General features: G+C 42.3%; 1 protein-coding gene and 2 long non-coding RNA genes across 6 annotated transcripts in view; 1 reads left to right on the forward strand and 2 right to left on the reverse strand.

The window, feature by feature from the left end:
• The window catches only part of EPS15 (epidermal growth factor receptor pathway substrate 15), a 118,352-nt gene extending 99,005 nt beyond the window's left edge, over nt 1-19,347 (forward strand). For 3 of the 4 annotated variants that reach the window (XM_054720576.1, XM_054720574.1, XM_054720575.1), the window contains 5 exons: nt 2,131-2,200; nt 9,551-9,627; nt 12,008-12,170; nt 14,890-15,071; nt 17,231-19,347. In XM_054720576.1, the coding sequence (XP_054576551.1) occupies nt 2,131-2,200; nt 9,551-9,627; nt 12,008-12,170; nt 14,890-15,071; nt 17,231-17,377 (639 nt within the window). In that variant the 3' untranslated portion in view covers nt 17,378-19,347. The remainder of the gene's footprint in view (nt 1-2,130; nt 2,201-9,550; nt 9,628-12,007; nt 12,171-14,889; nt 15,072-17,230) is intronic. The other variant, XM_054720577.1, reaches the window with a different exon arrangement.
• On the reverse strand, nt 14,388-19,437 carry LOC129150171 (uncharacterized). The gene is made up of 3 exons (XR_008556916.1): nt 19,353-19,437; nt 15,963-16,068; nt 14,388-14,590 (listed from the first exon to the last, which is right to left on the reverse strand). It is a non-coding gene; the product is annotated as an uncharacterized LOC129150171 (long non-coding RNA).
• Nucleotides 19,438-22,426: 2,989 nt separating this feature from the next.
• LOC129150172 (uncharacterized) lies at nt 22,427-24,876 on the reverse strand. Its single transcript, XR_008556917.1, has 3 exons — nt 24,823-24,876; nt 24,422-24,528; nt 22,427-22,460 (listed from the first exon to the last, which is right to left on the reverse strand). It is a non-coding gene; the product is annotated as an uncharacterized LOC129150172 (long non-coding RNA).
• Between the last annotated feature and the right edge of the window lie 1,007 nt (nt 24,877-25,883).

Raw genomic sequence — 25,883 nt, forward strand, 5'->3', positions numbered from 1 at the left:
ACAACATTCGTGCACTCGGGGGGCGGGAGGAATCGCTCAGCCCAGCCTGCACCCTTTTGCAGTCCGGGTGCCTTTGGGGGATGTCCAACTGATGTCTTAAGCTGGGAGTCAGACATCCTTAGCGCTGCTGCGGCGGCCAGAGAGGCTCCCACCACCGCCGCTGTGCTCACCAGCCGTAGCCTGGCTTCTGGCTGAGCAACGCTCCCCCTGTGGGAGCTCACTGACCACCAGGAGGCAGTTCCTGCGTTGAGCATCTGTGAGCATCTGCTCCCGGTGGTCAGTACACGTCATAGCGACCAGTCGTTCCGCCATTCAGTGAATTTGCACAATACCCTTTTATTATATAGGATTATTATATAGGATAGATGGGCTACACGTCCATCTTGTTTCCCTTGCTAGCCCGTTGCCCTTTTAGAGTGATTGCACAGTGTTCGGTGAAGGAATAGAAATTAAACCTGACATGCATGTAGGCATGCTTTTTCCATTTCTCTCTGTAATAGTACACAAAACTAGCAAACTATTATTAAAAACAGGCCTGGTTTTTTTTTCCCTCCCTCAAAGTCAAGAGAAGAGCAATAGTTGGTGATTTAAGTTATCATGCCAGTGACTGTCTCACACCAATATTTTGATGATTATATTAGGAACCATGGAAATTTATTTCCTATACAGACCAGCTTAATTTTTTTCTTTGATTGCTATTCATTATTCAGCAGATATAATCAGCATATAAGCTAATGTGCTAGTTTTATAAATAATATCATTGGCATCAGTTAAGTACTGTCATTTTCAATTCCAAAACTGCATTAGTAATAATTATTTCTGCTAGTAGTTTTAATGGGTCCTCTTTTATAAACAGAGAATATAAGTCTCAGCATTACTTTTCTCTTTTCAAATACACTTGTTTTACTTGGGAATTTATAAATTGAGCTCTGCATTATCCTTTGACACCCAGTTATAATATCCAATTTCTTGATGACTAGAAATAGATGACATTGATAGCCAGGAGTCAGAGTAGGAGATAAATATTGCAAAACTCTTTTCATACCCCTTTTACTGTCTACCAAGGCTTTTGGATGGCCTCTTAAAAAGAGCCTGATGCCAGAAAGAAAAAGTTCAGTTGTCTTCCTAAATACACAATTTGTTTGACTATGACTAAAAACTAAAGTAAAGTGGGAAGACAACTGGCTTCTGGTAAAGTCCTCACTCGTAGCTACTCACCTTTGCTACTTGGTACAAAGTTTTACATGGCATATTTAAAAATGCAGAATCTTTTTAACAGAAACCCCCCTCCCTCTCCCTCTCCTTTTCCTTTCCCTGCTCCCTCTCCCCAGTACACAAGTGCATGTTTTCTTTAAGGGAAAGAATGCTAAACTATTTTTAGATAACAAATAGAAAATGGAAATCTAGGATTTTCTGATATTAAATACTAGGGTATTTAAGAGAATAGTATGCATGCTAAATGTAGTATGTCATCCTGAAATAAGAAAAGGACATTAATGGAAAAACTGTTAAAATCCAAATAAAAATCTATAGTTTATAGTTTTGTACCAGTATTAATTCTTCAGTTTTAATAACTATACCATGATTATATGAGATATTACCATTAGAGGAAGCTGGGTGAAGGGAATGTGGGAGCTTTGTATTATCCTTACAGCTGTTCTAGAAATCTAAAATTACTTCAAAATAAAAAGTTAAAATAGTGTGCATCTATACATGTGTCAAAGTTATGAAGAAAAAAGGAATGAATACTACCAAAGTCAAGATAATAATTACCTCTACAGAGGAGGGATGGCATGGGGATTGGAGAAGAACACATGACTTCTGAGGTGTTGGCAGTTTCTTGGAAGATGATTACATATGTGTTCACTTGATACTTATTTGTTAAACTGTACATATGATTAATACAGTTTTATGAGTGGATATTGTATTTCACAATAAAAAGATTAGAAAATGATATGTATCATTTTGATTTAATAAGATTGCAGATTAGTAAGGGGGAACATTTGTTCCTAATGCCCGTATTCCTTAATGAATTTAGAGTCTGTAAAGAATATTTTCTTTGGTGTGGCAATGAGGTTTCAGCTATGAAATGTTGCCTCTCTCAGTCATGGTTCTGTATAACTTGTTTAGGTAGAAACACTGAAACACAACGATCCTTTTGCTCCCGGTGGAACAGTTGTTGTTGCAGCTAGTGATTCAGGTAAGAAAACATCCATTTCTTTGAACAGTAAGCATTACCCTTTTCTTTAAGCTTCTTTTCTTTGGTTTCCAAATGTATTTGTCCTATTTCCTTATGTATGGCTTTAAAATTATTGCATAGTTATATCCAATTATAATCTAACAATAATAACAATGACAAGTGTTTATCACTTTCTACTTTCCTTATTATTCATTCTCATTTATTGTTCATGTTGAAGATCTTTACTATAATATGTATTCTAGCCAATGTCAGTAAAACCAATAACTTTTTTTTTTTTTTCCATTTTAAAAGCAGTGTTGTTTGGCAGTTTCAAAGTCAGCATTGACTCCTAGGGATCTTGGCCTAGATTTAAAAATGTGTGGCTTCCAATAAGTAATTATAATAACTTTCCAAATAGTGGATAGGTCCTGTAATAAGACATGCTTTGTTTATGGTACCTAATTTTCCATTTGTCCTTTTAATAACCTTTAAGTAATATTCCCATTTTAATGATCAAGAAATTGAGGACCCAGAACATTGAATAATTTAAGATGATACTGCTTACTAGATTTGAGCCAGGTAAAGCCGAGATTCAAAGCTAAGTCTGACATCCCTACCTGGTTTGGCTCAGTGGATGGAATGTTGGCCTGCAGACTGAAGGGTCGCGTGTTCAATTCCTGTTAAGGGTACATGCCCAGGTTGCAGGTTCAATCCTCAGTAGGGGGCATGCAGGAGGCAGCCCATCATTGATTCTCTCTCATTATTGATGTTTCTATCTCTCTCTCCTCTCCCTTCTCTCTGAAATCAATAAAAAATATATTAAAAAGAAAAGCTAAGTCTGACAGAGTCTAAAAGCTTTCTTAACTAACTCTGCTTCTTTCTCACTGATAATTTACAAATAAACCAGCTATTATGTAGGAGAGCAGGAAATTAGAGGGAAGTGAACTGAAACAAGTCAGTACTTCAATATCATGCTGAAAATAGACTGCCTTATTTTTCAGATGGAAATAGGGTGAGCTATTCAGTACAAAAAATTTGTTGATTGTGACAAATTAAGGATTATGGGCATAGAGAAAGATAATAGAAAGGCCTTCACAATTTGAATTTCTTGTGTTGTACAAATTGTAACAAGATAGAATTTAGCACTATGCATTACTTATTTTCAGTTTGAAAATTATCTTCCAACATGAGTAGCAAGAAGGAAGAAACAAGATTTAATGTTGTATGGGGTATTGATTTAAACCAAAATTTTAAATGACAGCAAATATGATTTTTAAAAGGCTTATTATAGTATCAGTGGTTAAATTGTATCTTTTTAAAATACATATGCTTTTTTAGACTTCCTTTATTAAACTGGTGAATTCATATATTGCTATGTATATTATATAATTAGGATACCCTACGAAAATAAAATGAAAGGTTAATACATTTATAGTTAACTCTCAGTTGCCCACACTAAAGAATGGTGAGTGCCATGAGAGTTCATTAGAACTGCAAAAATTTAAAAGAAAGGGAGACCACCTCCATTTAGGGTAAATCATGAATGATTTAAAAGCAAAAGATGGCTTTTGCGGTATGCCTTGAAAGAATGGTCTGGGGTTTTTAATAAGTAGTTTATGGAAAGAGACTATGTCAAGCAAAGAGAGTAACATGAACAAGTAATGGAGGTAGGACAGATAGGGCATGTTTAAGGAAAAACAGACCTTTTGATAAAGAATATTTATAGAGGAACTAGAGGCCCGGTGCACGGATTCGTGCACCAGTAGGGTCCCTCGGCCTGGCCTCCGGCTCTCCGACATCCCCCTGAGGGGTCCTGGATTGCGAGAGGGCAGTTCTTGGCACCCCAGAATCGGGCTCCCTCCTCTCTGGTTCTGGGTGCGTTACCCGAGAACCAGAGCTGCCAAGTCACCACAGCTCAGCAGCTCCTGCGTTGAACATCTGCCCCCTGGTGGTCAGTGCACATCATAACTAGTGGCCGGTGGGCCTGTGGCTTAGGCTTTTATATATACAGATAGTTACGGCTGAAGTGGTGGATTGCAGTCTTACTGTAGGAGGTTTCTTTTGCCTTTGTTGGTTTTCTCTTTCAATTCAGTTTCAAGCTCATTTCCTGTAAAGTGGTAGAATAAATGACTATAATAGCCTGGAAGGGACTAAGATTTATTGTTGTTAATCATAATAATGATACCACTTATTGAGCACTTGCATAATTCCAGCATTCGATGTGCTAACCATTTTTCCATAATTGGTCTCATTTAATTCTCACATGTGAAGCCATTTCACAAGGTTAAAGAAGGAGTAATAGATGGAAACAGTGGGCCCATCTGAGGTCTCTGGTTTTCCACTGACCTTTTTGATCATTCCTTGTGTCTCCTTTGCTGATTCTTCCTCTTTCCCCCAATTTCTTTATGTTGTGCTGCTCTAGGCCCTAGACCTTGGACATTGTTTCTTCTCTATCTGTACTCCCTTGGGGATTTCACCTGGTTTCATGGATGTACATATTTATATGCTGATTTATATCTCTAGCCACATCTTTTTCCCCGAACTCTAGACTCATACACCCAACTACCTATTAACATCTCCACTTGATTAGCTCCTAGATAAATCTAACATAACATTTCTAATATCCTCAAACACCTAATCTTCCTTCCCAAACCTGCTTCTCAAAGTTTTAATTCATGGTAATTTATCTTTAACATTGCTAAGACCTGAAACCTCAGAATCATCCTTGGTTCTTCTTTTTCTTTCTCTCTATCCCTGGTCTTTGAAGAAATCTTACTGGCTCTGTCTTCAAACTATATCCAGTAAAAGGCTTATAATGGGTACCTTTCTAACAATTTCTCTTATCATTATTCCCTTTACTCACTCTGCTCCAGCCACATGGCCTTTGTGCTATTGCTCTAACAACAGGATGGTGTTCCTTAGGCTCTCCCCTTAACTGTTCCTTATTCCTGGAATGGTCTTCCTTCATCTGTCCACATGATGATCTCCATTACCTCTAACAAATCTTCGCCAAAATGTCACTCAGTGAGGCATGCTCTGGCCACCCTATTTAACATTTACAAGCACCACCCCCCATCCCAGCACTCCGACCTTACTGTTCTCTACTCTTTTTTCTTTCATCATGGCTGATTATTTTCCAGCATACTATATAAATGACGTTTTGTTCTTTTTAAAAAAAAAATATTTTTTTATTGATTTCAGAGAGGAAGGGAGTGGGAGAGAAAGATAGAACATCAGTGATGAGAGAGAAATCATTGATCGGCTGCCCTCTTGCACACCCCACACTGGGGATCAAGCCTGCAACCTGGGCATATGCCCTTGACTGGAATTGAACCCCAGAGCCTTCAGTCCACAGGCCAACGCTCTATCCACTGAGCCAAACCAGCTAGGGCAGATGAATGGCTTTGTTTTCTTATCTGACTTCTCCTCCTTCCATTAAATTTTAAGTTCCATAGGAACTTGGATCTTTGTATTCACTGATGTATTCCAAGAACCTTAAACCATGCCTGGCCACATATTATTCCTGAATGAATGGATGAATCACAGAGCATATGATAAGGAGCCCAGTGGATGAAAATCCTGGGGATGGGATATATTGTTTATTTTGTTCTGATAAGTGGTTTTTTAAAAAAAATATTGTGGTAAAATATACATAACATAAAATTTACCATTTTAAACACTTTTAAGTATACAGTTCTGTGGTATTCAGTATATTCACATAGGTATGCAATCATCACATCCATCCATCTTTTTTCATCTTCCAAAACTGAAACTCTATACTCGTTAAACAAAAGTTCCCCATTACCCACTTCTGCAGGCCCTGGCAACTACCCTTTACTTTCTGCATTTATTAATTTAACTACTCTAGGTACCTCATATAAGTGGAATCATGTAATATTTATCTTTTTGTGACTGGCTTGAGCTTGATTATCTTGTGGGTCATAAACGGGTCATTAGGGAAGAAAAGATCTCCTCCTCCTCCTCCCAGGATTCTCTGGTAGACAGCTGTTTTATGGTAATTATTTGTGAGTCTTAAAAACTGGTTTTACTTACTCCTTGTTGTTCATTTGGTTGTGCTAAGAAATGTTATGATATCTGTTTCTACTAATAAGTAGACAGTTTCTATACTTTTTTTTTCCCCCCAGTATTTTCAACAATATAAGTTATCTCCTATTTGCCAGACCTTGTTCTAGGTCTTGAAGATACAGTGGCGAACAAAACAAACTTCCTGTCTTTATAGAGCTTATATGGGAAAGATAGACAATAAACAAATATGTAATATGTTAGGTACTTATGAATGCTATAAATTAAATCATAAGGGGATAAAAAGTGACATGCCTAAAATGTAGCTTTATCAATCACACTTCACAAAAAAAGCATATCAACATAGTCTGATCTCAAATATGTAATGAAAAAAAAATACCAGGATAAAAAGTGGCAATGGTCTTAATCCAGCATGTAGAAGGGTTCAGGAATCTGGAGAAGGTGCTGTGTGTAAATTAATCAAGAGTCCAGAGATGAAACATAATTTTGGAAGGCATATTGGGGAGCCAGAGAAAACTTAGCTAAAGAAACCAAGTTCTCTGTCTCTCTGGACCCCTTGCTTTTTATTAACAAATTGTCCTAAAGCAAGGTAGATATACATATCAAAAGCCAGGGTTTAGTATACAGAATCCATTGTCAGATGGGGGGAACTGCCTCCGGCTGTTCAGGTGTTTGACCAGGAGGAGGCAATAACATGTAGATTGAAATGCTCTCAGCTGTTTGGCAGCAAACAATCATTTATGCATCCTTTTCAGGTTTGGGGAAATGCCCGTAACCATTCCAGATGATTCAGCCCTGGTGACACGCTGAAATTAGCTTCCGGCAAAAAAGCTGTTAAAAACGTAAAATATTGTTATGGGTTATTTCTGGAAATGAGATTATAGGTGGCATTTTTTATTATGCTTTCATGTATTTTTCCACAGCGTTCATTACCTTTATTCTTGGGGAGAAGAGGGTCCCGTTTGCATTTAAAGCCTGAGGCTCTCCCCTTAACTGTTCCTTATTCCTGGGATGGTCTAAGGAATTTTGCTGGCTCATAGCTCCTGTGTGCATCAATAGGAAGAAAGCCACCTGCTGAGTTCCTCTCCAAGTGTCATTCCTGGGACTCCTCAGCAGGTGTCTCACACATGAGCTAAACAAGTTCACACTCAGCGACTCCTTCCAGTTTCTGGGTGGGCCTCTGCTTCCTATCAATCATGATCGATATCTGAGAAAGTTCTAGCCAAACTCATCAATTCCCTAGTTTGGGCAAAAATGCTTTGTCGTTCATCCAGGATACATTTCCCAGTGTTTGGACCAATGCTGAGTATGTCATTTATTCTGATGAAGAAAGTGTAGAAAAACTCTAGTAAGCTACAGTAGCATATGATTCATACATAAATGTCATGTTTTTTTATTCATTTCTTTCCCAAAGTACACACCACAAAATTTCAGTCACTTCACAAAATTTCAGTCAAACTTGACCTAACTCAGCACTGTTGCCAAATGTTATGACTTCTTGTAAAAGCTGTGGGACAATGGCAGAGGAAAAGCATGGAGCTGATTTTTCAGTCTCTCCAGTGAAATGAGCCCAACTCCTTTTCCCTCATTACCTGTCTACCAATCAGGAGAGCGTCTGCACCCTGATTGTACCTCAGCTGCTGTGGAATCAGGAATAACAGGAAGAGGAGGAAAAGGAAGGGAAAGACTGAAACACCAGCCATGGCTGGGCTGGGCCCCAGCTGTGGACTCAGCAGATATGTAGTAATAATAAAGCATGTTTCATAGCTAAAGCTCCAGGATTTCCTGTAACTCTGGACTTTCAACATCCTCTTCAGGCTCAGAGTTGTTGGTATATCCCTAAAGGACTGATTTTGTCTATGATTCTCACTACTCCTCTATACTTCCTCCACCCCATGAGTATCTTGGGGACAAATAAAACAAAAATAATATAGAGGGGTGGACAAAAGTAGGTTTACAGTTGTAATACAAATAAATAATATAATAATTAATACATAATATAAGAATAAACTCCATATTTCGTGTACTCACAACTATAAACCTACTTTTGCCCACCCCTTTATATGTTCCTTGCCGTCTTGTTTATGCCCATGGTATACTCATTTTTAGAGTAAAGGCACACTTACACATTTCAGTGAGTGGTTGGGCACAGTGTTCTAAAACTGATTTGATATAAAGATGAAGAGTTGAGGAAGGATAGGAGATTTTTCTGCACCTCTTTGCTTTCTCTGTCTTACACTCTCTTTTGCAGATTTCTTTCCTCTCCTTCCTTTGCTGCTTTCCTGCTTTGCGATATCAAGCAGAAATTCCTATAAGCATTCTTTGATTTTATTGGTGGCCCTATTCCTGAACAGGTGAAGCCTATCTTAAAGTAGATCAGTTCATTCCAGCCAGAAATGTTAGTCCATGTGGTAAGTGCACCATGATGGAACAGATAATGTATCATGCCTGTGGAGCAGTGGTTACATAAATGCTTTTGCAATTACTGTGCCTTCTGCCTGGAATAGCTTGCTTTCTCCTACCTTCATCTATTTGGCAGATTCCATCCCTTATTTAAAAGACCTAGCTCAAATGTTAGTCTTCTTTGATACTTTTCCTAATTCTCCCCGACAGTGGCTCCTCCGACATGTTTTTCATATCTCAAATAGCTCATTAAGATGGTTTTATTATAGTTTGTTTACATCTTCCTCACTAGACTGTGAGCTTCCAGGGGTAGGAACTCTATTTTCTTATTTTCCTAGATGTGCTAGTCAACATATGTTTTTTGATCCTTCATTTTTCATTGGCTAAGCTTATTCCCTATTTTTAAGGACCTTAAAATCTAGTAAAGGGTGATATGTCAATCATAGATAATTACAGTACAAACTAGAATGCAGTCAGTGCCACAAAAAAAGGAAGAAATCACTTCTTGTTCTTGGAATTAGAGATGCCTCGGTTATTTCAAGCCTTGTGGATGAGGTAGCATTCAAATGGGCCTTGGAGAATAGGTGTGAAATAGGAATTAATGTAGTCTAGCTTTCTTTACTTCTTGATATCGTTATTATAAATATATTATGTGACATGTATTCTAGAGTCCTAAATGCTTTACCTAGAGTTAGTTTACCTGTTTTTTATCTTAAATTATTTATCAGTTGATTTATATAAAGGAATGCATTTATCGTGTAGGAATATCAATGTGCTCACTGTCTTCTTGGCTTAAGTCAGAAATGCAGGAACTAATATTTGGGGTTAGATATTTTTCACCTATCTGAATGTTACCAACCAAAAGAGGACATGAAATTTGATGACTTTCTGTCCTATTGCATTGATGTTCTTTATTCTTTTTAGCCACAGACCCCTTTGCTTCTGTTTTTGGAAATGAATCATTTGAAGATGGATTTGCTGACTTCAGCACATTGTCAAAGGTATCCGAAGTGATTAGTGGGAAGGTATAAAATACATTGTTTCTACCAAAAGAGCAATCCTTCCTTTCAATTACATAACCCCCTCACAGACTTTGCAACTTGATTTCAAATAGAAATGGAAGATAAGATATAATTAAAGTAGATGTACGTATTTCTATTCATAAAGACAATGGTGATAGCACAGGTAATTATAGTTTTCTACTGACAGGTTTGCTCAACAATTTTTAAGAGTCTTATGTAGTTTTAAACACGTTTCTTCCAATTAAACTGCATTTTCTCCTCTGGGTTGTCTGGGTCAATAGTTGTATAATCTGGGTATTCATTCCATCCTCTGCATTGGTTAATTGACTTTTTTTATTCTGAGGCTGCTAGGGTTATGTTAATACACATAGTCCAGCACTTACATGTCTCCTACCTATTTTTCAGGGTGGCTCTAGGACTGATTGAAGCCAAAAGAGTAAAACTAGAATATATGTCAAATTGTCTGTGCCATTGGTTCTCAACTGGGTATAATTTTCCCCCCTCTGTCTATCCCCAGGAAACATTTGGCAATGTCTAGAGATACTTTTGGTTGTCACAGTTGGGTAGGGGGACTATTCATATTTAGTGGATAGAGAGAAGGGATGCTGTTAAAACATCCTACCAAGTTCTGCCCAGCACCCCCACACCATAGAATTATGGCCAGCCCAAAATGTCAGTAGTAATACTGTAGAGAAACACTGGCCTAAATAGAGCTAAAATCTTAACATCTGTTTCATTATAGAAAACAGAATCTTTCATTACTCCATGTATTAGAAAGACAGGGTCTTCAGACTTACATTAAGACTAAAATTATGATTCCATGAGGTCAGTTTGCTTTAAAAAACTGACTTTCAAGTTGTCTTTAATGTTCAAGATGCCACTTTAAAATGGCCTCTGGTGGTTTTGTATTGCCTGAAGCTTGACAGACCTTTAATCCCCAGATGGCTTGTTTGGTATGATCTTTTGCTCTTAATAAATAGTGATATTATAATCACTAATCATATAGAACAATTTAAAAAAATATTCCCCTTTTGGCCCTGAATGCAAAGGTTAAAATGTCAGTGCTCAGAATTGAAATAAATAAAGCTGCATAATACTGAAGACCATTCTTCCAAATGCTACGTGTACAGCTTAATTGGTATCATACCTAATAATAGACAAATATGCAAATTGACCATACCTCCGACACACCACAAGCCACGCCCACCATCCACTCAGAGCGAGTATGCAAATTAACCCAACCAAGATGGCTACAGCCACAGAGAGCAAGGTTTCCTAGGTAACAGAGGAAGCCAAGCTTTCCACCTGCCCTTGCCAGGCCTAAGCCTCTACTCAAGCTACAAAGTTTCAATTATAGAAGGTAAACAAATTCAAACAGAAAAGGCGGCAGAATGGAGCTTGAGAGAGCAGGCCAGGGTTGCCGGTGGCAACAGGGGAAGCAAAGCTTTCTGCACACCCTGGCCGGGCCCACCCGCTTAAGCTACAAAGTTTCAATTATAACCCCAACAGAAATGGCTACCGGCCGAGAAGGGAGCCCCAGGCTTGGCTCCGCTCCAGGCTACAAAGTAGAAGGAAATTAATTTCAATTGTAGAAGGAAAATAAATTCCAGATACTAGGGCCTCCGCTTGGGTTGCCAGGGGGCGTGGCCGGCCTGCAAACCACCCCAGGCCCCTTGCTCAGGCCGCCCCACGCTCCAAGGGAACCCCACCCTGATCAGGGACACCCTTCAGGGCAAACCAGCTGGCCCCCACCCCTGTACCAGGCCTCTATCCTATCTAATAAAAGAGTAATATACAGATTGATCATCACTCCAACACACAATATAGCTGCCCCATGTGGTCAAAGATCCTGCCCCCATGTGGACACAAGATGGCCACCACAAGATGGCCAGCAGGGGAGGGCAGTTGGGAGGCACCCAGCCTGCAAGGGAGGGCAGTTGAGAGGGACCAGGCCTGCAAGGGAGGGCAGTTGGAGGTGATCAACCCTGCAGGAGAGGGCAGTTAGGGGTGACCAGGCCAGCAGAGGAGGGAAGTTGGGGGCAAACAGGCTGGCAGCGTAGTGGTTAGGGGGTGATCAGGCTGGTAGGCAGAAGCGGTTAGGGGCAATCAGGAAGGCAGGCAGGCAAGCAGTTGGGAGCCAGCAGTCCTGGATTGTGAGAGGGATGTCCGACTGCCCATTTAGGCCCAATCCCACCGGTGGGATTGGGCCTAAATGGGCAGTCGGACATCCCTCGAGGGGTCCCAGATTGGAGAGGGTACAGGCTGGGCTGAGGGACAACCCCCCTCCGTGCACAAATTTCGTGCACCGGGCCTCTAGTAATATATATAACCATGCATAAACATTTCTTTTCAAACAAAGGCTAACAATGAAGATCCTTTCAGTTCAGCCACACTGAACTCTGCCAGCAATGTGGTCCTTACAAAAAACGTGCTGGAGGAAGCACCAGTCAAAAGTGAAGATGTACCCCCAGCACTGCCACCGAAGATTGGAACGCCAACAAGACCCTGCCCACCACCACCTGGTATGAGAGTACCTAAATCAACAAGATGCGTTTTGTTTAGTTCTTTTCTTACAGTATTGTGTGGGCCTTATTTATAGACTTACCTAAAGGGCCTTTAACAAAGCAAGTCAAGAAAACATGGCAGAAAACAAAAACATGGCAAGAGCCTGCTACTATCCTCTGTTCTGACCTCAATACAGAATTACAAGTGCCTAAGAACCTAACATGTGTAACTGTCATGAACTACTTTTCTGGCACATTCAAATTTCTTTTAAAATCATTTTAGAGAAGCAGTAAATGGAAAAGGAAAGTATCGATGAAGTCTCTTGCTTTTCAGAAGCCCATTGATTACTATTTGAACAATAGTTTCCTGCACTTTGGTGTTTTAATTAATTACTATAAGAGAAGATTAGTTTGAAGTCCCATTCTTTTCTTGCCAAATGTACTCCTTAAATTCTTTAATGTGAGAATATATGGCTTTTGGTACCCAGAATTTAGCAATATGGTGATTTGAAAGAAATTAATTAATGTTTTTCTTGAAGAAAAATCTTTTACCTCACTTTATGAGAGACGCCTTTGTTTTATAAAAGTGATTTTTTTTGGATCCGGGAATAAATTCTTAATTTTTTATTTTATTTTTTAATCTTTAATACTATACAAAGAAAAGGGGCAAAAAAAAAAAAAAAAAAAAAGACTAATCCCCTGAGTAGTTGTTGTTATGTGAGAAGACACATCTGGTACATTGTTCTTTTAATCATATATCATTCCTTGGGAAATTTTGAGCACAGGAACTATAGATTACTATTCTTTTTTGTTGTTAATCCTCACCCAAGAATATTTTTCCATTGATTTTTAGAGAGAGTGGAAGGGAGGGGGAGGACAGAGAGAGAAAAACAACGATGTGAGAGAGACACAGCGATTAGTTGCCTCCCGAACATGCCCCGGGATCGAGCTTGAACTGAAATACGGCCCTTGACAGGAATCGAACCCAGGAACCTTCAGTCTGCAGGCTGACACTCTATCCACTGAGTCAAACCAGCGAGGGCTTTTTTTTTTAATGTTTTTATTGATTTCAGAGAGAGGAAGGGATGGAGAGAGAGAGACATCAGTGATGAGAGAGAATCATTGATCATCTGCCTCCTGCACGCCCCCTACTGGGGATCGAGCCCACAACCCAGGCATGTGCCCTGACCAGGAATCAAACCATGACCTCCTGGTTTGTCCTCCTGGTTCATGGGTCGATGCTCAACCACTGAGCAACACCAGCCAGGCTCGATTACTATTCTTCTGTTTTCACAATAACCTCCCTACGGTATTTCTTGGGACGATTATTTCTTCCTTGATTTAAAGAAATTTCATATTCAATTTTTAATACTCAATTATCTGTTGAAAAGTTAGGTAAACAAGTGATTTCTATCTTTTAAGGAAGAGTAGCCTATATCATACATATATTGTTAGAGGGTAAGGTTGTCAGTGTATATATTAAACAAATCAGAGTCAATTTGCTCATTTAATTTTTAGAACTATATAATGCCAATAGTGAAGTTATTTTTAAGTCCTAAATAAAATAATATATTAGTGCTTTAACTAAATCTTCAGCAGAGTGAGTGTATATCACTATAGAAAGATCAAGGAAAGGATGGTTTGTTGGAAAGAGTACTTGACTGGGAACTCAAAAGTTTGGGTTCTAATTCTGGATATGCTCTGACGAGCTCGGTGATCTTGAGTGTGTAATTTCTGAGCCTCAGCTGTCTGAGCTGTTAGATGGTGGCAGTAATTCTAATTTCCCTACCTTTGCAGGATTGGTGGAAGGCTCCACCGAGATGTGAAATATGAACATCTTTTGTAAGCTATTAAAGTGATGGAAAGAATTTGTTGATACGATTGTTATTATCAGAGAAACATCGATGTGAGAGAGACACAGCGATTAGTTGGCCTCCTGCACATGCCCCGGGATCGAGCTTGTAACTGAAATATGTGCCCTTGACAGGAATCGAACCCAGGAACTTTCAGTCTGCAGGCTGAATATACATTTTAAGAAAATATATATTTGAAGATATTTTAACACTTGTTCTTAATTTTCTTCAAGAAGTGTTAAATTTAAAACTTTAAAATTTGAGAACTTGCTTGAAAATGATGCTGCTGTTGTTTGGTCAAAGATTACAAACACAAAGATTTAGGCCCTGTGCTTCAAAACATTCTCTTTATTCTTCAGTTTGATGTATTGTAGGTGGCAAAGTAAATTTTTAATTTCATGTTCCCAGATGTTATATTTAGATCCGGAGAAAAATCAGAAGAATATCAGCATTTTTCAAAGGTCATTTGCCTTTACTGCCACAAGTGGATAACTGAATCAGGCTGAGGTTCTAATAGCTGAGGCCATTGACATTCTTTGTCATTCTCCTGTTATATCTTTTCTTCTCTCTTTTCCTGGGAACATGCTATTTTTGGGGAAGAAAAAGGGTTTACTCCAGGCAGAAATAGGATTCCTGACCCATCCCATTTCCCTTTGCTATTTTTTAATTTACCTACATGGAGCTGCAATATAGTTGAGAGGTTATGTGGGAAAAATTTGAAGATAGATTGTTGGTGTGGCCATTTAAGAGGAAATTGAGAATGTGTTTTGGGCACTCACCCCTGTCCTCCACCCCCAGTTCTTTATGCTTCCTGTGTTCATGTTCTTGTGTGTTTGTGTTTGCTGTATTTACTAGTTGAGTTAATTATAATGATTTTGATCCAGGGAAAAGACCCACCAACAAATTGGATTCTTCCGATCCCTTTAAACTGAATGATCCATTTCAGCCTTTCCCAGGCAATGATAGCCCCAAAGAAAAAGATCCTGATACGTTTTGCGATCCATTTACTACTACTACCACTACCAATAAAGAGGCTGACCCAAGCAATTTTGCTAACTTCAGTGCTGTAAGTACTGTGAATGGGCTGTTTGGGGGAGAATCTTTCCATTTATAGTTTGAAGGGTTTTTAAAGATTATTTTGGAGTCTTCCAAATTTGTATATTTCCAATTAAATTTACCAATATACTAAAAGTGATCGTTATTCTTCCCCCAACCAAAACCTCTGTTTGCTTCTGTTAGGATGGTTCTAAAATTACTCCATTGCACAAGTGATTTCAGTAGTCTTAGTTCTTGTGATATATACCAGTTGTTGTAAACCCTTCTCTTCGTTTTGGTAAACAGCATAAATAAAATCCTTACTGTTGTTATTTTGTAAATTGTTATGGATGATGGACCATTAGACAGTTATTTGCTCTCTGCCCACTGGGTAAATAATGCCAATCATGAGCTCGTATATTTGTAACTGTGTGTGTGTGTTTGTGTATAAAGCTTTGTTGATTTCTGGAGACCAGTCAGCAACTATGATATGACAGGATAGGGCCAAGGACTCTTTGAATAGAAAGTAAAACTCTGGTTTTATATAGTTGTGTTTTTTAATGTCAATTTTATGAAATAAATACAATCGTCAAGAGTTAAACAAATCTTTAATTATTTGGAGGACTCTAATTCAATAGCCTTCCATATTTACTCTGCCTGCTCCCAGAACTGACTAAAATAGGTAGAACAGTAAAAACAAATGGAAGGATGCGGTGATAATGAATGGCATAGGCTGGACCTGTAACATCCCAGAACTGAGAAAACCAGCAATGGAGATGTCACTCTGGAGCAACATAAAGCAATGACCTTTTCCACCATTATTTGATAAGAAACAAGGCTTTTAAAAAAATAAAATTCTTAGAGTAGCTAACAAAGTTTCATTTTCCCAGATTCTATAACAAAGGAATTTTCCTCTACTTACCACTTTAAGCCCTTGAGATGATTTTGGAAATAGGAGATTTAGACCCTGGCCGCAGTCTGTATGTCTCCATCAGTGTAGCATTGGGTCACTCAGCCAGCAGCCATTTCTAGGTAGAAAGGAGGTAGGCAGGAATCTGCATACAACTAAGTCACATGAATGAAACTGAGCTATCTAGATTTTGAATCTGTACTCTAAGCACCAGTGGCTTCTTATGAATGTGAAGGAGCAGAATTGGAATCAGTATCTTGATTATTGGAAAATGGAATGTCAGGATTATAATGACCTCACTTTTGTTAGATGAAATTTGAGTTGTTTCAAGCATAGAATCAAGAATGGCTCTTCTTAGGAGATTACAACCCTCTTAATATAAAATAACCTTCTGACAGTTTGTGGCATTTAATATATAAATATAATTTCATCAAATCAAAACCTGTTTGGAATGATTCTTGAACAGTAGCTGAGGCATTTTGCTTATTTCATACTCCAAAATCTCAATAGAGCATAATATAAAGCAGCTCGTAAGAATGTCTTTCTTTTTTCATTATGAAAGATTTATTAAGTATTAAAAAATTTAAAGTCCCTCTAATTCCTAAGGAAAAAAGCTATCATTTCATCTTATTATGATATTTATCCTATTGTGGTATTCCTCTGTGTGACAGAACTTGAAAGCAAGGAAATTTTTTTTTCCTGACAGAGTATTAGCCACTCTCCAGATGCAATCCTGAGAGGTTGCAAGGAGAATTTTTTTACTTATTATCTGCCAAGATTGCTTTTTTGGGTAGATAAAACTATTTCCCTGACCTAATTATTGGTGTTAAGGTTTTATTTAGATTCGGTCAAAAGGTTCTCAGTGCCTGCCAAAAATCTTTATAATGCATTTTAAAGAAAGATTTGGTCCACATATTGTTTAGTATTCTTATTTTATGTATAGCAGAATCATCACATTCTTTGCTTTATAGTTTTTCTGTACCTGAAGGTTAGATTAAGGGAGGGAATCACCGGTAGAATTAAGGATGCTCAATGAAGGTGAAGTAGTAGATGTTTTATATTAGATAAAAAGGCTAACCCTCGCCTGTTTTTAAATCTACTTAAGTCACCTTAAGCATATACTTTTTAAAATAATTTTCAATGTTTGTTTATAGACTTGCTATCTGTAAACTGCATTACTTTTTAAAAATAAAATCACATTTAGGAATATCATTTGTAGAAACTATTTTTCCTTCTTTTTTTATTTGTTTTAATCTATTCATTTGTCTTTTACACGGTAGTATCCCTCTGAAGAAGATATGATCGAATGGGCCAAGAGGGAAAGTGAGCGAGAGGAAGAGCAGAGGCTGGCCCGACTGAATCAGCAAGAGCAAGAAGACTTAGAACTGGCTATCGCACTGAGCAAATCTGAGATTTCAGAAGCATGAGGAATTCTCCTGTCCCTTGTCAACCATACAGTACTCTTCTCCCTGCATACTGAAGCTCTTTACAGTATATATCAAAACTACCTATGAGCATAGGTTTGAGATTCCTGTAAATGTGACAAAAGTGTACTTGTTTTTTTAAAATTCGTTTAAGATTTGTCTTCTCCCCACCCCAGAAAAGCAGCGACGCAGTCCGACAGCTTCACCTAGGTCCCCGTTCTCGTGTGCATTTACTGTGCGCTTTTGCCTGCCTCTGCTACTCTCACTTGTAAAGCTAGAGCCCCCAAGCCTCTGCCTTCTAGAATAGAGAGAAATAGCGTCACCCCTGTGCTACCCTTGTTCTGAAGTGACTGATGATGGCCGGTGGGGTTCTTAAAGTTGGCAGCATTCTCCTCTGATTTGAATGGGTGAGGGAGGGGAAGGGAAAGAACATCCTATTTCTTTTATGATCGTGCAGATTGGCTAGTTTAAAGTGCATGTTTGTGTTTCCATAGAATCAGAAGACTGTTTAATTTGGTTTTTATAGACAAGGAAAAATATTTTGCATAAATTGACTCCACTCTTGAAAAGGGGATGCTTTAGATTGAACCGTCATAGCTTCAGACTCAATCTTTTCCTAAATAAAAACATTAAAGCCTCGTGTGAAACATACTAAATTTTTTTTCTGAATTTAAAGAATTTTAGATAGAAAGATACCTCTGCATACTTTTAAGTGCTAAACAGTGGAGAAAATTTATCATCTAAAATATACCCATCAGTATAAGGCAAGCAAAAATTGTAACATGGCAGGCATTCTGCCGGGCTGTGGCACTGTCCTCTTTAGTTCATGGCAGGTTTATTTTTGTACTTTTGCAGAAGAAACTTTAAAAGCTAGAACTGGAAGGTACTTAAATTTTTTGTATATATTTTTTTGTTTCCTTTAACGAAGGCTCAGTTACTTGAAATGTAAAAACTTTCACTGAATACAAATGAAAAAAGTGGCATGTATTAAATCATATTGCTCATCTTTGTGGTTTAAAGTAGTTTATTCTCTTCATGTTTTTGACTATGAATATGGTAGGCTAGCAAAAAAAGGAAAAGTTGTTTTTTTAATTGGGAGAGAAGAGACCTGCCAAATTATTAGAGTTCTTCACGTGTTAAAAGCCCGTCTTTTGTGAAACTGACCTAGCATACAAGGTGAATTTGAAATAGACTGTGAAGTGGGCTATACAATTTAATTGTAATTTTTTCTCAACATCAGTTACTGACTTAGGTAATGTATTGAATACCTATTTACCAAGATAAAGAAAAATGCATCTAAAAATGAATTTAAAGTCTCTCTGGTTACCAAATCAAAGTGATATTGATCTGTGTTAATCAGAGTAACATTGCTTAGCCTATGAATAAATTCTAAAATACCCAATTCATTTCATCTTGAAATGGTGCTTTTTTTCCCCTCCACACACAATTGGACTGCTGGAGTTTAAAACAAATTTAAACCACTTTCTTGCACTGCTTTTTTCTACTTTTGTAAATTGAAACAGCATAAAAGGCGTACATATGAAGCAAGGGCTGAATCATAATCACCAGGCTTTAATTTTGATAAACTAATCCAGTGACTGAGGATATATGCAGAAGTTGACTGAGAAGGTAGTATTGGGAGTTGTGGTAGGTAGTAGTTTTGGGTGTTTTTCTTCCCCTTGCACTTCAGGAAAAAGGTAAGTTGACTTGAACAACCTTCTTTTGCACTGGGAAAATGAACAGATGTTTGAAAAATATTTTTCTTAATTAAAAAAAACACTCTGAAAAATATTAACTATCTGTAACTTATAAACACCACCTTTTGATGTAATAAGTGTACCCTAATCTTATGTATGTTTAACTGGATTACATAGATTCTTATCTTTTGTTAAAATATGTATACTCAGTGGACCATTATTATATTAAACTATGTATATATTATATAAATATAAATATATATCTCTATCTTTACACTCACCTGTGTAGGATGAATGTCTTAGGTTCATTTTTGATTATATTTTACACCGTTGACTCTGGCTCCACAGCCTGTGCTTGAAAAGGACAGATAAGCATCCTGAGAGCAAGTGTACCACTTCCAAAGTGTTAACCATCTTCTACAGACGTGTTCAAGTTTCTCTCTCAATAGAATTTTCTCTTATGTTTCAAACTTCTAAATTGTAGCCTGTAACTATGAGAACAATAAACTTTAAGTAATAATAAAACTATCCATACATCTTATTTGAAATAGAGCTTGTGGGACTGGAAGTTGCTCTGCGTGAGTCATTGAGTGAATGGGGAATGAATTCTAGGACGTTACTGTCCACTACTGTAGGTTTTATAAACACTGCCCCACAGGCCCTCCCCCTTCTCACAGCAGCAAAAATTGAACATCAAAGCTGTCAGTGCTGCTCCCTGATCAGGGTGTGGGCTGGATTGACTGGAAGTATCGGGGAGGAACTGGCTGGGTGAGGCATAGATCACCCTAGTAGTGACTGTCTGGAGGGAGAGATGGCCTGAGGACCAGTAGGAATAAGAAATCAGGATGGAGAGAGAAGATAAAGGAGCACAGGGGACTGTCATGGCAATGTGGTTTTGGCTAGTACACACTGGAGCAGTTGTAAGATTAAGGAACTTTGTTGAATTGATTAAAAAAAAAATGGCATGTTGAACTTGAAGAGGTTTTAGAACTGATGACTCAGTATTTTGTCTCTGACATTTGTTTTTGGTTCCATTGACCCCCATCTGGCACAAAGGGCTCTCTCTGGCATTAAATCAATGGAAAAAAATAAAATTTATCTGTGCTTTACATCATTACAACCTGACACTATTTGCAAAGTACAGGGACAGGCTGGCTCCACACTGTCATAGAAAGCCTTTACTCAAGTGGCAGCGGCACTTCATGCTTGTGGAGGTAGCTCCTGTGGACCTGTGTCCTCGTATGGGATCTTGGGTCCTTCACAAAGAAGGTACAGCAGTGTCCTCTGCAGACCATCAGGCTAGATCAGGGAGGGCTATAGCGCCCTCTGAATATGGCACACGAGGTGTGGGGAAGACGGGCTCCTGTGTGCTGAACAGTCAGTGGCTGACTGTTTGGGATGTGATGTGTGCACTCAAAATTGAAGTGCTGTGCGTGAGAGGGAATCTACTGCCAAGCCCCACAGATAATGCTCCCATCAGAGAAAGAAGTATTCTTCCTCAAACACATACCCTTCCATTTCTTACAGCTCCATTCTAGTCTTATGAGGCCACTGCCATATATGCAGTCCAGCATCGACCAAAACATCGTTATGTGGCGCATGACTGTGTTTTGTGGAAAGAAAGAGACAAGGAAAACTAGCTGACACTAGGAACTTCTCTGGGCCTGGCACTAAGGCTTTCAATACATTACCCCATTTAATCCTCACAATACTTAAAACAGAAAACATGATTTATAAGCAGATGGAAGTGACTTGGCCAAGACCCCCCAATCTAGTAGGGACCAAGCCAGGGTCCAGCCCAAGTGCTTTAGCTCTGAGATCTGCTCGTCCACAACACCAGGCTACCTTTCGCACACCTAAGAGACGAAGCAGCAACCCTGGGCCCTCAGCAAGAACTGATGTTCTCAAAGAAAACCCTGATTCACTGCAGCTTGCTGAGGTTTCCTGCCCTAGCCGGTTTGGATAGAGTGTGGGCCTGCAGATTGAAGGGTCCCGGGTTCGATTCCGGTCGAGGGCACATAATTTGGTTGCAGGAGGCAACCAATTGATGTGTCTTTCTCACATCTGCGTTTCTATCTCTCCCTCTCCCTTCCACTCTCTAATTTGGGAAAAAGTATCCTCGGATGAGGATTAAAAAAAAAAAAAAAAAAAGAGGATTCCTGGCCTTGTAGAAAGAACCCAGACCTTGGAGTCTGATAAACATGGGTCTAAATTCTGGCCTTCCCATTTCCTAGCTACACAACGTTGATTAAATCTCTCAATCCCTCTGGTCCTCAGTGGTGATAACAGTTACTTCAGAGGGTTGTGAGGATCAAGGATGATGGATACAAAGTCTTTGTTCCTGTTACGTGGCAGTTGGCAGACATTCACTAGGAGCTGTCACGTCCATGTTGAAGGAGACAGAAAGCTAACAGTACATTTTAGGAAAATGTCTCCACTGGGGAGATACAAGAGGGCTTCCTGGAGGAAATGGTATTGGCTGTGGGCTGAGGCTGGATGGGACTTTATCCCACTGGGATTAGGCTGGGCTCTGGGCCTTTAAGAGACCCGGCGTCGGAGGCCCTGTGGTGTTCATGCCTGTGATCTGGCTGCCAGGCTGGACAAGGCTCTGTGGGCTGAGGGGTTGGGCCCCTGGGTGTGCTGTAACTGGCCTTTCCAGATCTGGAAGCTCTAGGTTTGTGGTCAGATAGGCAGCATTCTTGGGCCCTTGTTGACCCAAGACTTGGACATGAGTACTCAGAGAAAGGGGGAAAGGTCATGTTTTCTCTGCTGCCGACCAAGGAAAAGTGAGAGAAACTGCCCAGACAACCCTTGAGTCTTCTGCCTTCTGCTTTGCACAGGCCTCCCACTCCATGCTCAGCCGCCCTGTGGGCCACAGGCAGGCGGGGGAAGCACCCGCTGGAGCAGACGGACCTGGTGTAAGCCCCGGCCGCGCAGCTTGGTCTCCGGGAAATCAACCCCTCTGAGCCTCAGTCTCATCCGCTGTAAAAGTGGGGGTGGGTATTTCATAAAATGAAATTAAATAAGGATTTGTGTAAAACACCCGGCTTAAGGCTTGGAACATTAGTCTCCTACTTGTCAGAGACAATCACCGTGTTTTAGACACACCATTTGTGTTGCACAAGTACCTAGGATAGAGACCCAGCCCGAAAGGAGACAGGACCGGTCCCTTGGCCACCCTGCCCCGGGTTCGGCCCCATCCTCTCTCACTGCGGGACCTGGGGCTGGAGTGATCCCTCTGGAACTCCTCCCCAGGGGCTCTCCTGCTCCAGCCTTAGCTGAGCCTCCCCGGGGAGCCGGCTGGGCTGCACCGCACTACAGGGGCTCACCGGCTCCAGAGCTGGTTCTTTTTCATGTTCGCAGTTATTTAAAGTAAAAATGCACAGGACCTAAGACAAAATATGGGATTTCAAAGAAAGTTTGTACTGGAGACGGCTGTGGCTCAGTCTCCTCCGATCACCTCCTCCCACCGGGGTGCTGGGAATCAGAAGTCTGTGAACAGGGTCCTGACCCAGAGCCTGGCCAGGCCAGCGGCCTCCCCTGTCAGGCCCAGGCAGCCCCTCCCACCTCTGCCCCCGGCCGCCCCCAGCCGCCCCTGCTCTGCTGGGCTCAGCCGGAGTCCCAAGCCTCTGACCCAATTCAGGTGCCGCCCAGCAAGGCAGGTTCTGCACTTAGGCAGCAGGGAAAGGCTGGGTGACGCCATCGCCCACCTGCACAAGCTCTAGGCTGGGAGTGGGGAGGCCTGGGGGGTCCTGCGCTTCCCTCGCTGTGACCATGAGCAACCCCCTGGCCGGCCTGGGCCTCAGTTTCTCCCTGTGACGAGTGATGGGTCTTGATGGCTCTGGAGGGAAGTGGTCTTGCCCTGGGCCCCGGGGTCTGCCGGGGGAGGGGACACGGACTCCCGTGCCAGGCAGGAAGGCGCCGGGCCGGGCCGGGCCGGGCTGGGGAGGAGCCTCCGGGCCACCCCGCCCGCCCCGTCCAGGTGCCGCCGCCAGAGCCGCCGCTGCCGCCGCCGCGAGGGGCCGCCCGCGCCCCCTGTGAGTCCGGCCGCGGCCATGGCCTTTCTGACCGCCTGGAAGGGAGCGGCCTCCGGGAAAGGCGTCCGCAGGTACTGGGCGGGGCGGGCGGGAGGCGGGCGGCGCGGAGGGAGCCCAGGGGCGGCTGAGTGCGCGGCGGGACGCGGGGCAGTGCGGGGGGCCGGCCCAGGGACAGCTGGAGCGCCCAGAAGGGCAGTCCGGCGCCTCTCACCCCCGCACGTGGCCCCCGCCGGTGTGTTACGGCCCCGGCAGCGCCAAGGTGCCCATCCCCGTCCCGCTTCCCCTGCTGCCACCTGCGGGCCACCTGCGGGCCACCTGCAAGGGCGACTCAAGTGATGCGGACCCCCACGCACCTGGGCCTCCCCAGGGAAGCATGAGAGGAGAGGTGGGCACCCGGGGGGCCCGGACAGGTGAGAGCAGGCCCACCATCGCCCTGCGGGACGGTCCACATCTGGGGGCAGCAGTGGGGGAAGCCTGGGTCCCAGTTCCGGTCCATGGTGGAATTAGAGGCGCCGGAGGTCATTGTCACGTATGTAACCAGGACCCCCACGGAGAAAGGTCAGCCCTCCTGTGGGTCACCTCCATCTCCCCAGCTGCCCCCACCTCCTGGTGTCCCTAGGTGTGTGTCCCTAGGTGTGTCCCCCTGAGCCAGGGGGAGGAGACAGCCCTGACCTTTCTTCTGAGCCGTCTTGACCCCCAACTCCTTTCCTTTACATACCATATTTCCCGGCGTATAAGACGACTGGGCGTATAAGATTTTCCTGGGTTGCCCTGGCCGGTTTGGCTCAGTGGATAGAGCGTCGGCCTGCGGACTGAAGGGTCCCAGGTTCGATTCCGGTCAGGGGCATGTACCTTGGTTGCAAGCACATCCCCAGTGGGGGGGGGGGGGGGTGCAGGAGGCAGCTGATCGATGCTTCTCTCTCATCGATGTTTCTGACTCTCTATCCCTCTCCCTTCCTCTCTGTAAAAAAAAAAAATCAATAAAAATGTATTAAAAAAAAAAAAAAAGATTTTCCTGGGTTAAAAAGTCGTCTTATACGCCGGAAAATACGGTGCTTAAAGTTTGCCCTGCTACCCCCTGGCAAAGGACAGTCCAGCTGCCCTCCCAATGCCTCCCTCTGACTGTCCTAGGAGCACCTGAAACTTGGCAAGCCCTAACTCAAACTTCGCGTCTTCGCCCCCAAACCTGTTCCTCCTCCTGTTTTCCCAACAGTCATCCGTGTTGCCCAAGCCTCCGGGAACCTGGGCGTTGTCCCTCTCACCTCCCTCCCTCACGTCCGCCTCAGTCTCCCAGTTCTGCTGACTTTATCTACCGCACATGTCTCAGCGCGGCCCATTCCCCTTGGGGCCATGCCGCGGCCCCTGACTTTCCCACTTCTTCCAGTCTCCTCCTCCCGTGCATCCTTCAGATGGGTCTCTTCTAAAACACAAACAAGACCGTGTCATTTTTCTGCTTTAAAACCCTTCCAAGGGTCTCAAGGGGGTAGGCTGTGCCCCTCCCCCAGGCCTGTTTCCCATCACTCCCTGACCCTCGCGCTGCTCCACCAACACCAGCTGGCTTTGAGGTGTTCTCACAGCCCGGCCAGGCTGTGGGGTTGCCTCTGCCTGGAATGCCGTCCCCCATGCCTGACATTCACCCCGTAAGACTCAACGTTAGGTGACCTCTTTTAGACAGGCTTTCTGACACCCCCCCCCCCCACTCACACACACACACTTGAGTCAGGCTCAGGGGGGTTCCAGGCTCCAGCATCTTTGCTTCCCTCTCGTGGCTCTCACTCAGCCTTTCAGCAAACATTGTTGAGCAGGCGATTGTACTAGGCGCTGCAGGTACACTATTACTTCACACAGACAAACCTGCTCTCAGGAGGCCATGCTCTAGGGCAAGGAAACAAGTCAACACCAGATGGATGCTGTGCCTCCTGACGGTTTAGAATGGGTGATGTGATAAACAGTAAAACCCACCATGCCCAGAGCATTTCTGGCAGAGAGGGCAGCTCCCGTACAAGCCTGAGGAGCAGAAAAGGGGGCTGGGTGGTTGAGGTTCAGTGCCTGATGGGATCCTGGAGGCAGGCTGCCCAAAACAAACAAGGCAAGGCGTTGGGATTTCATCGTGTGTTGGGGAGCCACCAGAGGGCGTTAGGGAGGGGATTTACATACTTAACAATGACCCCCATGGAGAAAGGGTTTTGTGCACTGGCAGACGATTTCAACACTGGGTCACAGTCACCCTTTTCTGTCTCCCTACCGCACATGGAGAGTGGACAGAGTTTGTCTGCCCCCATGTCCCCAGAGCCCAGCACAGAATGGAGCTTAGAGTATGCTTCTGTTTTTTTGTTTTTTGTTTTTAAATATATTTTACTAGTAGCCCGTTTGCACGAAGATTCGTGCAATAGACCTTCATTCACCTGGCTGCTTGCACCAGTTTTCTGCCGGCACCGGGGACCCAGGCCTTGGCTGTGGCCACCACCTTCTGCCTTCTTTCAGAGTCGGGGCTTGGCCCTGGGCGGTGGCCTTGGGCTCGGCCGCACCCAACGTCCCTGCTACCGATCGCAGGAGCCGACCCCCAGTGGTTTCCTGCGATCCGTGCAGGCTCCCTGCTGGTGCCCAAGGCCGGGAAAGTCTCGGGAGGCTTTCCCGGCCTTGGGCTCCGCCACACCCCAACGTCCCTGCAACGGTTTCCTGGTGGGCGTGGTTGGTGGGCGTGGCTTGGGCGTAGCAAAGGTGCGGTCAATTTGCATATTTGACTATTATAAGGTAAGATTGATTTTTTACAGA

Source organism: Eptesicus fuscus, chromosome 9 (assembly GCF_027574615.1).
Source record: "Eptesicus fuscus isolate TK198812 chromosome 9, DD_ASM_mEF_20220401, whole genome shotgun sequence".
Classification (NCBI taxonomy): Eukaryota; Metazoa; Chordata; class Mammalia; order Chiroptera; family Vespertilionidae; genus Eptesicus; species Eptesicus fuscus.